Consider the following 15,305-nt stretch of genomic DNA (forward strand, 5'->3'; position numbering starts at 1 on the left):
TGCAGTGCGCAAGCCTAAGAATGTGACTGAACTGGAGGCCTTTGCCCATGAAGAATGGGCGAAGATACCCGTAGATCGCTGCAAGACACTTGTGTCAAGCTATGCTTCACGTTTAAAAGCTGTTATAACTGTAAAAGGATGCTGTACTAAGTACTAAGATTGAATGTCACTTGGGGGTTGAATAAAACTGATAATGCTGTGAGCACAGAAAAGACATTTGTGGTTATTTCATTATAACTGTTATGTTATATTTGTCTGACCTACAAGTGCCTCTTTAATGTAAATGTAAGCAAGATGACTGAATGATCAAAAGCAATGTCAAACTGGCCAAAACACTCAATTTCAGTGGGGGTTGAATAATTTTGGCCACAACTGTATAAAAACTGTAGTACCACTTCCATGAATGACAGAGCTGAGCAGGCATAGACAGGCTCTCTTGACAGGTGCTGTGACAACCCTTTAGTTGTATCAACTCCTGCCACATCGGAAGATTATGGCGGCAGGGAGGGGAGCAGGGTGGAGAAGAATTACCATTTACAGCAGAGCAATCAACACAAGGGACACAGTCTACTGTCTGCAACTTAGATCCTTATGCTGATTTTTCTGTGTTTTTTTTTTTTTTTTTTAAATTTTGCCAGCACTTAGACTTTAACTTTCACTGAGATGAGGCTATGAAGTATGCACAGTGGGGTTCTCGAACACCATATTATAAACACATTTTACAATCATTTTCCTCCAGTAAACCCAACATCCTCCCAAAAGAGCTTAAACAACTTGTGACCACAATGCATGCTGAAGCATTTAAAGCAGTCTTGGACTGCAGCGCAGGGTAGTTAGTCAGCCAGGCAGCATCCGCTACTATTAGAACAGAGGAAGCAGAAGACAGCGCTGCGGTTAAGTACAGGACAGAACAGGGTGCAGCGAGGTCACTTACCGGACAGGAGACTTTACTCTGGAAAAAGGACAGGAAGAGGAAGTGACAAAGACAGAGAGAAGAAGAGAGTAAGAAACAGGAGTTATTTTATTGGTGAAAAAGGGATAACAACATTTTAAATTCATTGAAATCCACCACTTGTTGGCAACAGTTAAGAATCTGAAACCCACATTTATAGGCAAAAATTACATCAAGGATAAAAAAAAAAAAAAAAAAAAAAAAAAAAAAAAAAGGCAGATTGCTATTGGCAATGGAATACACAGTTGTGCTCAAAAGTTTGCATACCCTGGCAGAAATCGTGAAATTTTGGCATTTATATTGAAAAATTACTGATTGTGCCAAAAAAACGGAGCTGTTCTGAAGAAAAATAAGTAGTTTTTTTTTTATGGTTTGTTTTAAAAAGGAGCACAATGTGATAATACTTGAACAAAAATGAGCTGCATGGTTGAGGTGCCAGAAAAAAGCCTTTACTACAACAATGCCACAAAACAAAAAAACAAAAAACAAAAAAAACACCCGGTGAGGCGTATCAAGGTGTTGTCGGGCATATTGGAACCAGGGTTTTCTTGTGGCATTGGCTTCTTTCTGGCAGCTTGACCATGCAGGTAATTTTTGTTCATGTATTATCACATTGTGCTCTATAAAAAACAAAAAAACAAAACAAAAAACACCCAGTCTTTTTTCATAGCAGACCTGTATTTCTCCTGAGGTTACCCTGTGTGTTTTTCTTTGTATTCCAACAACTCTTCGGGCAGTTGTGCCTGCACTCTTTTTCTTGGTCTTCATGACCTTGCCTTGGTATCAAAAGATCCCCAAACTTTCCACTTCTGAATACGTTATTGAACAGTACTGACTGGCATAGTCAAAGCTTTGAATCTTTTTATATCCTTTTCCTTCTTTATAAAAAGTTCCATTACCTTGTTATGCAGGTCTTTTGACAGTTCTTTCCTGCTCCCCTTGGCTCAATATCTAAAATTACTCAGTGCATCCACGTGAGAGCTAACAAACTCACTATTTATACACAGACACCAACTGCAATTTACAAAAGGCACAGATGTGGGAAATTAACCTTTAATTGCCATTTTAACCGGTTTGTGTACCAAGGCCAAACATTCCAGGTGATGTAAACTTTGATTAGAGCCATTTGGGTGATTTCTGTTATCATTAAGATTCAAAAAGGAGCCAACACAACTACGTGATAATAAATGGCTTCCGATGATCAGTATCCTTAAATAAAAGACAGCTTTTTTGGTATGCTCGGTCATATTTTCAATATGAATACCAAAATGTCACGATTTCTGCCAGGGTATGCAAACTTTTGAGCACAACTGTAAATAATTCCAGTTACTACATCAGAGCTAGAATTACCTTGGTCACCCAAGTCCATATGCATGTCGGAAATGAGACAGACCTTGAAACTGCATTACCAGAAAATGTTCAGACATCGGAGATCCTGGAGTAATCACGAGACAATGGCAATTACCTTATCCTAGAACTACTCAGCAAATTTCCATCTACAAGGTACAATCGTGTCTTCTCACTTCTGCAGTCACCCCACTATGGCTCTTCCTAAACTAAACTCATCGCAAAGACCTTGCACAGAGTTTGGCCATGGCACGCAAGAAAAAAACAAAAACAAAAAAAAAAAAACGAACGATGATTGCCTGCTAGAAAAGAAAGGAGTTTGGCTCTGACCACTGGAGAAACCACCCCCAAAAAACAAACCAAAAAAAAAAAGGAAGGGGGAGGAAAAGCATGGGTACCACAGAGAAGATTTACAGAACGGTTATGTAATTTATCCAGGTAAATACTTAGTAAAATTGTCCTTTAATGTATTCCCCCACCCCTTCAGTTAAGTCCAGGTAACAACATATTTCCCTTCATCCCTGTCCTCGGGATCTTTACTGTCCAGCCCTGAACGGCACCATGCAGCTCATCCTATTTCTATGGCTGGTCTGTTCTCATTGCAGTCCCCAGCCAACCACAGGAGTATGGAGCCGGTCAAAAAAAGAACGAGTGGGTCAAGTGGCACATGTGCTCAAGAGTATCTGAATGTGGCAGGACTGCACATTGAGGATCTCTAGAGTGGGGAGGAGGACAAGTATTTTACTACATAGACTAGGGAAAAACACTAAGGGACAACTAAACTGTTTACCAGGGCCGGACTGATCATTCGAGCACTGCCTGAGGGCCCGGGGTCAGTGAGGGGGCCCCATAAAATGCCCCTGGTACCTTTTTTAGGGCTCGTTCACACTTGGCTGTTTTACCAACGCTTGCCAAACGCCCCTATAGCGTTTGGCAAGCGTTGGTCCGGCGTTTGCGAAACGTTTTTTAACGCACCGCAAACGCTGTTTAGCGGCGGTTGCTAGGCAATTGCCAAGCGTTAAAAACGCCCCAAAAACGCCTATAATGCAGTTTGAATGGTGTTACCACTCCGCAAACGCGTCGTAACTGCACCGCAAACGCCGGCCGTTTGCGGAGTGGCACCATAGACTAGAATAGGAGGCTTCAATGCCTCCTGACCCGTTTTGGCGCGACGCAACGCAAATGCTCCCGTTAGAACAGCACCATGTGCTGTAATGTGCAGAATTGGCAGAGGCGTTTGGGAAGCGGTAAAAACGCTTCCCAAACGGCTCTCTGCCGCCTGCACACAACACTAGTGTGAATGTAGCCTAATAAGCTTTTTTGAGTGTGGGCAAAGACACAGGGGCCCCATGATCCCCTATTGCCCGGGGCCCCATGAGTTTTCAGTCCGCCCCTGCTGTTTACCTACCTGGAGAAGTCCCCATTTCTGCTCACACCCAAGCTTCCATTTCCCCTCCCAGAGGTGGTTTTCTATATATGATGAAGCAGAATCACTTAGAGAGCAAAATAACTAGTAGGTTCTTCACAGGAATAGATGTTGCACATACTAATAAGAGGAGATATTGGGTTCTGCTTACAATGTCCTGTGTGTTACCAGGAGAACGAGAGAGAGGGGGCATTGAGAGGGTAACTAAATTTGCAAAAATCTATTACCTAGTGTATCCGAAATATAAAAAACTAAAATGACATATCTTTTAAAAAAAAAAAAAAAAAAAAAGGAAGGGTAGGATGTAAAATAATTTTACCTGCTCTAGAGTGCTTACCTTTTCTGCTTCACCGTGATGCCTTTCTGCTGCAGAGCTTTCTCATTGGCAATCTGAAGTAAGTGTATCTCTTTACGGGAGAAGAGCCGGATAGCAAAGGCTTTCTCTAAAAGTTTTTCTGGAGACACGGATTTGCTGATGTCCCTCACAAACTCCTGGAGGTCTCTTTTCACATTATTCGACTCCATAGGCTGTCCACCTCTTACTTTTTGAAAAAATTTCAGAAGAGCCAGCGCTATCCTGAAGAGAACTTTGTAACCTTCTACCAAAAACACATCAAACACCCTTGTGACATAGTTAAAGGGCAAGTCTCCAAAAAGCCACCTTTGCCAGTCTGAGTATACCTCCATGACATCTTCAGATACTGCTACCATGAGCTTGTGAGGTCCTTGGCAATATTTGCCTGCTAGATCCCCAAAAGTCATGCAAGACGACTCAAATGCTAAAAAGGTTTGGTCAACAAGCCGCCTATTAGGGTCATTGCAGGCTAATATTCGAGAGACGCTTTCAAAGCATTCTGCTTCGTCCTGGCTGTAGTGAAGAAGAAGAGCCACAATGGAAGGGAGAGCAGGACAAAAGGAGATATCTGGAAATTGGTTTGAGATACACATTATGACTTTCCGGACTGATCCAATCCCTTCGGAGTTCAGGCAGTAGGTGGGAACCTGGCGATCGTCAACAAATTCAGGTAGTGGTAACGTACTGGCACTTCTCTTGCCCACTATTTTTCCCACAATGTCTCGGTACACGCTGGCGTCTGGTGTCACGGTGCGGCAAGGGATGTCTTTGATAAGTTTTTTATATACCTTTGCCCGTAACGAATGGTTCTTGGCCCAATACCCCTGACGAGACAGCTGTTTCAGTTCCTGTAAATCGTTACAGTTAAGAACTTTGGGGCTCTGTTCCTGGCCCCCACTCTCCATCTTATCCCAATCCACAAAACGGCCATATTCGGTGTCATCCATAGTTGATCTTTCCCAGGAAATGGTCTTTCCACACAGCTCTCAGTTCATAGCTCCCTGAAAACAGAGAACACATTAAGTAGCAAACCTCTACTATGCCAAATTTCAATGCATTGCCCAGTTTTGCTAAAGCCTCCCCCAAAACCCACCAACTAATGGACAAAAAAAAAAAATTTGACAATCCTAGGAGAAACTGAAACAAGGGGTGGCTGCAAGACAACCTCACCAGCCACAAAGATCAATCTTTAGCTGTGAAACAGGGTTGTCATCAAGAAAGGACAAAGTACCCCCAAAAGTAGCTGGGGTAGTTACCAAGTTATCAAAAAAAGAAGATGTAGAAGAACAGACATTACAGAACAATATTCGGAGGTCTATCTGGATAAACAATTACTGTAAAAGTTGGTCTTGACAGGAAAGTCATTTTGCATTAGTCTGTAATACAAGAGGCCTGTTCTGTGGAGTCCACTGAATGTTTGTACAAACCCACTCTCCTGTTTACAGGGCTTTACACAGGCAGCATCCCATAAAGTCAGCAGCAGTCGTGATAACATCGGCTGTGACCCAGATAACTTGAAACCCAAGTTAAAACATTAAACAGGCATGTTCAAACTGTACGGCGTGCCAGAGGAAAGATGGTCCAGCCAAAACACCCTATTCCTAACATTCGGAGGCCTGTTAATAATATTAAGCAAAAGGCTAGCCAGGCCACCAGCATGTGCAAATAAAGCAGATATTATGACTCCAGCAGGTCCCAAATATTGCTGATGTTGAAGAAAGAAGCTTCACTCTGCATCCACAATCCAGAGATCACTCTACACCAGATGACCCAGACACAAAGTACGGCATTATGGCTTCACATACGCTCACACCTACAAGTTCTAGAATACTAACAAAAACCACAAAGGTCACATAAAAGTAGAATGAGAAATGCAAAAATATTTCAGTGTCTGCATTTAAATAACTTGTAAGATGAAGCAGTTGGAAATAAATAGTAGTGGTGTGGACTGCAGAATCCGGTTTGTACCGTCGGGCCTTTACGGGGTCAGGCTCCGTTCACACCCATGGAGGTGGCTGGGAGTGCATGCAAAGCAGTTTCCAGTGTATGTTAGTAAGATGCATGGGGGTGCCATGAAGAAATGATGGCACTGCTGCACATCTGCAAAAAGGTTGCACATTCCCGCAACTGTGAACTCCGCATCAGTGCAGTGCTTCCAGTGCTCTGTATTCGCACATTATTGGTAGGTGCCTACTGCATGAAGGATTGGGAGGCAGGGTTTAATGCTTTCAATTCACTGCAAGCCAGTCTTGAATATTAACTGCCGGTTCACACTGATGTGGTGTGGGATTCTCTGATTCCTGTACGTTTCCCGCAGCACATCCAGGGGCGTATTTACCACAAAGGCAAACAAGGCATTTGCCTAGGGCGGCATTTTTCGGGGGGCAGCACCACTCCTCTGGAAGGGACACATGCGGTTTGGGGACTAGGTGGGATCTGAGAGAGGCTGTGGGCTGCTTGACTCTCGTTCCCGGGGATGTCCACAGCTATGAAGGTGAGTGTCTTCCTCTTTCGCTGGTGTATGGGGGCAATGGTAGTGGAAGGCACTCTCGGGTGGGGGGGGGGGGGGGGGGGTGGTCAGAGGTGTTGTTGGTCAATGTCAGGCTCTCTCCGGGGGGGGGCAATTATGTGTTACCTAGGGCAGCACAAAACCTTACTACACCACTGAGCATATCACAATTGCACTACACTCATGTGAACCGCTGTGGGGTCTCTAGATTATGTTAACACCACCCCGAAACACAGTATAACTCGCTGAACTGAATCGCATGGGTGTGGGGGGGGGGGTAAACAAAAAGGCACCTTTTGTACTGGTGTGTTGCGATTTGAGCCATACAAAATGAATGGCTCAAATTGCACTGCAAATAATAGCATGTGATTTGAATAGGAATGCAGTGTGATTCCTGTCTGAATCACATGCGGTTCCCACACCACAACAGTGTAAATGGGGTCTAACGCTTTTTCTTTTATATAGATTTCAATATTTTTATTGAAAATCTATAAAAACAGTATACAGAAATATAGAAAACATAACCCACCCACATGATGAGTTGTAGCAAAACAATCAAAGTCATGCAATATATAGTCACATAATAATACATTGACCAATAATGTAGTAGTTTTTTTTTTTGAACAAACATACTTGCCTGCTCAGTGCAAAGGTTTTGAATAGAACAGAACAGCCCTGATCCTCTTCTCGGGTCACCAACAGCACCCCTGGCTCCTCCCCCTTGACCAGTGCCCCCAATAGCAAGCTGCTTGCTATGGGGGCATTGGTGGATGTTCACACCCGAGCCCCGCTCTATGCATCCATAAAAACACAGAGCCATGACTTGGCCCTGCCCCCCGCTCTCTCCTCATTGGCTCACTAGTTTTGATTAACAGCAGTGGGAGCCAATGGCCGAGGCTCCCGTACACATCACTGCATCGACATGGGGCTCAAGTGAGTATTAGGGGGGCTGGAGCAGCACACAGATTTTTTTTTTTACCTTCAAGGTAAAAAAAAAAAACTTCAGTCTCTGAAACCACTTTAAGCTGACCATGCACATTTCAAATTTTGGCTGGTTCCTGATGAACTTAGTGGGTGGCCTGGTTGGCCCCCTCCCACCTAACATGCTTTGATTACAGAGCCTGGCCAAACAATGGCCCACAAAACAGCGGCTACATCTGACTGGATGCCAACGTCAGCTGTCAGAATACAATGGCCCATCAAGGGGAATCGCCCATCCACAATACAGTGTGGATGGAGGAATAAAAGCCAACAGGCCAAATAAAAGATATCGAATAGTATGGCAAATGTTACACAAACCCTGCTTCTCTATACTTTGTTAGCATGGGAGCCCAGCCCAATACAGGTTAGGCAAGTCTGCCAGCATTTTCACATACTAGTTTCTCCATATTGTAACTGTATTAAATATAGGCATTTGGAAATCCGCCAAATATTAACAAAAAGACGAGATACGATATTATGCACATAGGAAGTACATTGTTTTTAGTGGGTCAGATGTATAGAAATTGCAAGGAAGAGCAGTATAGTACAATCACTACTGAAAAACGGGAAGAACAGTGCAGGCTCCATGCACACTGGCATGAAAAAAAAGAAGAAAAAAAAAGGAAAAAAAAAAAAAAAAAAAAAAGAAGGGGGAGAAGAAAAAAAAAAAAAAAAAAAAAAAAAAGGAACACACCACACACACAAAAAAGAAAAAAGAAACATGACAAAAACTCTGCTCCTAGAGGAGTTTAGCATTTTGCCTGCAGAAGCAATCAATGTTATTCTATGTGTCCATGCACACAAGGTAGTCTAGAGGTGTTAAAACATATGCATTTAGGAGGCAGGAAAAAAAAAAAAACCCACACCCTCTGTTTAGCATTTTTTTGTTCTGCCAGACAAACTCAAAAACGCAAAATGCTCCAAAAGGCTCAACATTTTTGTTTTTTTCTGCTAAGAGCACTGCCTTTTTTTTTTTTTTTAAGCAAGTGTGCAGAGATTAGAGATTATAGATCATATACAGACACACAGGTTTTTAAATTAGGTTAATGTAAAACATTTTTAAAAAATTGGTGCTAATGTTTTTACATGTATTAAAAAAAGATAAAACAAAAAAAAAAAAAAAAAACCACCATGTGCACAAGTCTCACTTTAACACCATTGTCCTATCCATATTTTGTACTGAGGCACTAAGCATTTCCTAGATATAAATGAACTGGCTCCTCCCTGCTCGGCGGTCACAGGAGGCAGAGGGAGGGGGTGACCAGGCATGATCCAGATCCATTACAGAATCATTGCACCGTTCGATGAAACCCTGTAATGTGATTAAACAGTTCGATCATCCCAGGATAGCTGCTGGCTGCAGAACTCACTATACATTGCTGCAGCCTCCACCGAGGACACTGTGCTGAGCACTAACAGACTATTCCATCCTTGTCATACAAAAATAATTATACTAAAAATATTGCTATAATGGTTGTCAGGGGAAAATAAAAGGTGGCTGAGCTCAGAATTTATGGCCAAGTCTATATCCAGGGAAAAATGTCTTCCCAAAAGCCAAAGTATGGCTGGAATATACCCATGTTCATAATATGAAAAACAGAATATATATTATGTGACCACTAAATAAAACTTTGGACCCTTTTGAGGATTCCATGGTGTGCTGGTGACATTCTTCCTCTTGGAGATTGTCTCAGTTTATGGAATAAATTTCACAAGATCTACAAGGTGTCCTCTAGTCCAAGTCACTCCTTGTGTTATTCAACCAAGATTGGAGTTATCGCTATCTCATCACAACTGTAAATTACAGAGATCACACTTTCAATGCTTAGATTGGAGAGACAGAACACTGGAGGACCCAGCCAAATTTCACTGCATCTATGGCCAGCTTAGGGACATCATTTAAGGTCACAGTTCTAGGGGTTTCTTAAAACACAGAAAAGCATCAAGGTAGTGTCCTTCCTTCCTTGGGATAGAACGCTTATAGACGTGAATTTGAAGAACTGATTTGACTCGCAGATATGACACATCAAATAAATAAACCAATCAATGAAGTGCCCCCTTTGCTAAAGTATTCATTTATACAGATTTAATTCACTTTGCCCTTGATTCCCATAGGGTGGTGGCACTGGTTATGTCTGGTGTCTAATGGCTTCTATCACACCTATTCACTGATGAGAATCATCCAAAAACAGAGATGAGGTTAATGTCTCAGGAAGGAGCCTTCAGTCAGTAGGGCAGACATGCAAAGAAAACGGTTGAGCTTTTTAAAGGACGGAGCCAGCAGACCGATGTTATCAGTTCAAAGCAGACAGCGCCGCAGGATGCAACTGTTAAGGAACAGCCTTATCGGGTGTCAGAGTAGCCCAGTGTTTCAATCTTTTTGCAGTCAAGGCACCCTTTAAAAATTCTGCACAATCTCAGGGCACCCCATTCTAAAATGTAAAAAACAAAGCTAATAGTTTTACATAACGCAGCAACATCCACACCCAGGACACCCAACATTAGAGTCGATTTATTCTCCCAAAGCAAATACACCTTGGCACACTGGTACCGACTAGTATTCCAGCATTTGTCTTCCCCCCTCAGTTTCCCTCCCTCACCCAGCTAATGTCACTACATTGCTGATGGAGAGGGGCGAACAAGGGCAGGGGTGTGGAAACTTTTGAAAAAAAAACTACTTGTCAAGGGACTAAATCAGGGGCCCCAATCTATTTGTCCCTCATGACAATCTACATGTCTCCCCTCTGCTCCACTGAATGTAATGTGGTGCACATCGCACCAGATTACATTTTTCCTGGGGATTGCATTACAATCTCTTAATGGGGACCCGGAAGTGACATCGTAATGTCACTTCTGGGTCAGCACAAGGGGAGGGGAGCAGACTTGTCCGCTCTTCTCCCTCCCCTCTTGTCGACGGTGAGCTGGGCCCACAGATGGGCAAGCTGAGCCTGTGAAACCTCACGCTGGGGGTGCAGAGGGGCTCGCACTGTGTGAAGCAATCACCGGCAGCGCTGCCGCCAATTGCTTCACCTGACAAGTAAGCCCTGCTGCTTGCCTGCAGCAGGGCTAAAAAGTAGAATAAAAACTACCTGCCCGACGCCCGGAACTATATGTCCCGGGCGTCAGGCAATAGAAATTTAACGTCCCTGAAGGGGCAACCGATTGTTGGGACACCGGCAGCTGGTCGCAGTGTTGCACAATGAAAACCTAAGGCTTTTTGTAACAAAAAGGCAGGCTTGATCTACTTGCTATTTTGTGGACAATTTTTGGGCCTTTTACAATGGCACCTCTGAAGAACCTAGAAGGCACCCAGGTTGAAGAAAAAAAAAAAAAAAAAAAAAAAAAAAAATGTGGTGTAGGCAATACAAATAAAAATTCAATAATTCCTCTACCCATCTACATTAGCTGTGTAGAGATAAATCCCTAGTTCCTAACGTTTGTTTGATGGATGACAGAGTAGGGAAAGGTTACACATCCATTTTTTTCTGTCCAAGCCCTGTTAGGGATATTTCCTTTTACTTCCTGTCCCAGGGACAACAGGAAGTGATGCAGAATGCAGCAGGGCAACTGTCACTCAGCCCAGGACCCAGAAGCAAGCAGGGATCACCATGTAACAGGGTCTGCTACAGAAATTTCCATCTACCAGGGGGTTCCCACATGTATGGTATATACAGAATTGCATGCAACTATGTGAAAAACGCCTTACCTGGAATGTTTCTTTACAAACATCTCAGAACAATCGTACCCCCTGCTGGCTGTTTTACTACTACAAATTTTAAATCTAAAAAAATTGCAGCCAATAGTAATGCTCGGAGTGCAGGATGTCTTGGAGAAAACAAAAAAAGGATGGACTTGTACATCACAGCTATATCTGGATGAAAAACTGAAGCTCTAGGCAGAGTTTCCAATATGCATTTTAAGGTTTTAGTTTCCATTTTTACTGCAGTGGACTTGTTAAAAGGGATATTAAAAGGCCATTTTTTTTTTTCATAAAATGATTAGGTTATACTTACCTGCTATGTGCAAGGATATTGCACCGAGCGGCCCTGATCCTTCTTTCGGGGTACCCTGCAGGCATTCTCCACTCCTCCTCTTCTGGAGTGTGCCCCCATAAGCCATGTAGGGTACACTTGCTCCTGGGCCAGGCTGTGTGCATCCATAGATGCAGAGAGAGGCTCAGCCCTGCCCCCCTCTTTCCACTCACTGGATTGGACTGCCATCAGAGCCTTCAGTGAATGCAGGAAAAGGGAAGAACTGCAACACATGGGCACAATGCTGGATGCAGAATGGACTCAGGGAAATGTTTGGGGAGCTACTATTGAAAGTTTTTTTTACCTTAATACAGAGAATGCATTAAAGTAATATTAACGGTTCAACACACACACACACACACTTGTGCCGTTTTGCACAGAGCAGCCCCGATCCTCCTCCTCCCGGGTCCCCAGCTGGCGCTCCTGGCTCCTCCTCCCTAACCAGTGATCCCTATAGCAAGCCACTCACTATAGGGGCACTGGTGAGTGCTTGCTCCTGAGCCTGGCTCTATGCGTCCATAAGACACAGAGCCACAGCTCAGCCCACTCTCTGCTCATTGGCTTATTTACTGGCTCCCACTGCTGTCTCAGCTGAGGAGAGGGAGACCCTGGACAGCTGAGGTGCTAGTGCACATCACTATTGGAGAGGGGGCTCAGGTGAGTATTGGGGGGTATTTTTTATCTAAAAAACCTTCAGCCTTTACAACCACTTTAGGGCAGACTTTTTCAACCAGGGTTCCGTGGATTCCTATGGCTCCTCCAGAGGTTGCTAGCGGTTCCTTGAGCAATTTCTGCCTCTCAGACAAGTTCTCACTGACATCAATCGATCTTTGTAGTCATCTGTAGGGGGGTAATTCTTCCCATCGACCACAAGTGTAAGGAGCATTCTTCCCACTGACCATCACACTATCAGGAGTTGTAGATCAAGTCTTTTTAGGAGGGGTTCCCCGAGACCAGAAAGTTATTTCAAGAGTTCCTTTGTGTTGAATAGGTTGAAAAAGGCTGCATTAAGGTAAACAAACCTTTGGACTTTAGAACCAGTTTAAGAATAGTACAAATAGTTATGTCAGAAACGCTGATAAATGAGCCAGAGTATATTTAAAAATTCCATGACTCCTATCTAACAATGTGAGATGTTAGGACCCTTTATCAATATAGTGCATAATGTGAGAGATCCCCATCGATTCAGTGTATCATGGCCACCAGCCAATGCCTGACCTCAGCCCAAAGGATGATCTCACAAGAGATGAGCTGAAATGACATCACTGAAAGCACGGTTACCTATGCTGCCATGAATGATGCCATTGTTCATAAAACAGCCGATATGGGCCGCTAACTGCCGGCACACTCCAACATTCCCTGGAATATTCAATCTGAAGGGAGGAAGGAGACGCTGCAGAGCATGCAGTGTAATTATTCACAATGACAACCCACCAACCACCGGGGGAGAAAAACGAGGCATAAAAAGGAGCAATCAGGGGACAAATGGGAATGATATTTCACTAAGATCTGCCAACAGTAAACGTAGAAAAAAAAAAAAATAATAAAAAAAAAAAAATTTTTTTGAAATCAGATTCATCAAGGTGAACATAAGAGAAGGGAGACCATGCAGACACAAGTCATGGAAGGAAGGACAATGAGTGAACAGGGGGACAAATGGCCGAATGAGCACAAAATGAGGCCTCATGCACGCTTTAGCTCAACAACACCTATTTTACAGGCGTTTGACATTTTTTTTTGCCTCTAAACACCTCTCAATGTTAGGCATTTACGGGCAGGGGTGTTTAACCACTTCCCGTCTGGCCCACGTACATAAACGTCCTCCCGCATTTCCTGCCAGTGCACGCTCCCTGGGAGCGTGCGGCACCACAATCCGGTGACCACTTGACATAGTGGAACACCGATTGCTGTACGGGACCTCTGTGTGAGGTCCTGGTTCATGTGATCACTGATTGGCCAATCAGTGATCACATGAATAGTAGTAAGCAAGATGTCACTTGCTGACGACATTGCTTACTACTAGTGAAATCTGTGAATGATAACAGAGGTCACATGGTACAAGGCTATTCACAACAGCTTTGTACCATGTGACAAGCTAGGACCAATCACAGCTCGCACAGTATTTCTCAATGACTGCAAGAATGCAGCCAGAGAGGAGAAATTATTGCTTTTACAGCCTTTATCGGTGTAAAATCAGTGTAAAAAGAAAAAGAAATTCATCACCCCCCACTAGTAGTACAGTATCACTATGGTGACACTGTACTGCTAGGGCAGTGGTGGGCAACCTTTTTTTTCAACTGAGCCAAATCTCGCCAAAACCATGATTGAAATTTATTTTGAGAGCCACATTTTTAAAACTGAAAATACATCTCCCATATAGTAATTCATCCCCCATAGTAATTCATCCCCCATATAGTAATTCACCCCCCATAGTGTAATTCATCCCCCATATAGTAATTCATCCCCCATCGTAATTCATCCCCCATAGTAATTCATCCCCCATATAGTAATTCATCCTCCATATAGTAATTCATCCCCCATATAGTAATTCATCCCCCATAGTAATTCATCCCCCATATAGTAATTCATCCCCCATAGCAATTCATCCCCCATAGCAATTCATCCCCCGTATAGTATTTCATCCCCCGTATAGTATTTCATCCCTCATATAGTATTTCATCCCTCATATAGTATTTCATCCCCCATATAGTAATTCATCCCCCATATAGTATTTCATCCCTCATATAGTATTTCATCCCCCATATAGTATTTCATCCCCCCATATAGTATTTCATCCCCCATATAGTATTTCATCCCCCCATATAGTATTTCATCCCTCATATAGTATTTCATCCCCCCATATAGTATTTCATCCCCCCATATAGTATTTCATCCCCCCATATAGTATTTCATCCCCCATATAGTATTTCATCCCCCCATATAGTATTTCATCCCCCCATATAGTATTTCATCCCTCATATAGTAATTCATCCCTCATATAGTATTTCATCCCTCATATAGTATTTCATCCCTCATATAGTATTTCATCCCCCCATATAGTATTTCATCCCTCATATAGTATTTCATCCCTCATATAGTAATTCATCCCTCATATAGTATTTCATCCCCCCATATAGTATTTCATCCCCCCATATAGTATTTCATCCCCCCATATAGTATTTCATCCCCCATATAGTAATTCATCCCTCATATAGTATTTCATCCCCCCATATAGTATTTCATCCCTCATATAGTAATTCATCCCTCATATAGTATTTCATCCCTCATATAGTATTTCATCCCCCCATATAGTAATTCATCCCTCATAAAGTAATTCATCCCTCATATAGTATTTCATCCCCCACAGTACTATCCCCCCCCCCTTCTAGTAAGCCAAGTCCCCCGTGTCAATTCACTTACCTTTTGCGTTCCTCTCGCTGTCTTCCCGCGCCGTTCGGGTCTTCAGGGCGGACTGTGAGAGGAGCCTAGCTCCCCTCCCCTCACGTTCGGCACGCTGCCCCGCCTACACACATCCTGACAGCCACATCCGCGGGCCGGATTAAAAGGTCCTCGCGGACTTTTGGGGCTGCCAACCGAGAGGAGGCAGGGGAGCGGCCGACCGAGAGGAGGGAGGGGAGCAGGCGCCCGGCACACAGAAGAGCCGCATTAGAGTGGGTAAAGAGCCGCATGTGGCTCGCGAGCCG

At 43.4% G+C, this 15,305-nt stretch overlaps 1 protein-coding gene across 2 annotated transcripts in view; it reads right to left on the minus strand.

The window, feature by feature from the left end:
• Nucleotides 1-15,305, minus strand: part of TBC1D24 (TBC1 domain family member 24) — a 55,791-nt gene that overhangs the window by 29,116 nt on the left and 11,370 nt on the right. Inside the window, exons 2-3 of one of the 2 annotated variants that reach the window (XM_089682990.1) lie at nt 4,063-5,081; nt 935-952 (exon numbers count right to left, since the gene is read on the minus strand). In XM_089682990.1, coding sequence (XP_089539116.1) covers nt 935-952; nt 4,063-5,027 — 983 coding nt within the window. In that variant the 5' untranslated portion in view covers nt 5,028-5,081. The remainder of the gene's footprint in view (nt 1-934; nt 953-4,062; nt 5,082-15,305) is intronic. The other variant, XM_089682999.1, reaches the window with a different exon arrangement.

Source organism: Staurois parvus, unplaced genomic scaffold (genome assembly GCF_062004578.1).
Source record: "Staurois parvus isolate SC_StPar_1 unplaced genomic scaffold, SC_StPar_1.0 ptg000018l, whole genome shotgun sequence".
NCBI lineage: Eukaryota > Metazoa > Chordata > Amphibia > Anura > Ranidae > Staurois > Staurois parvus.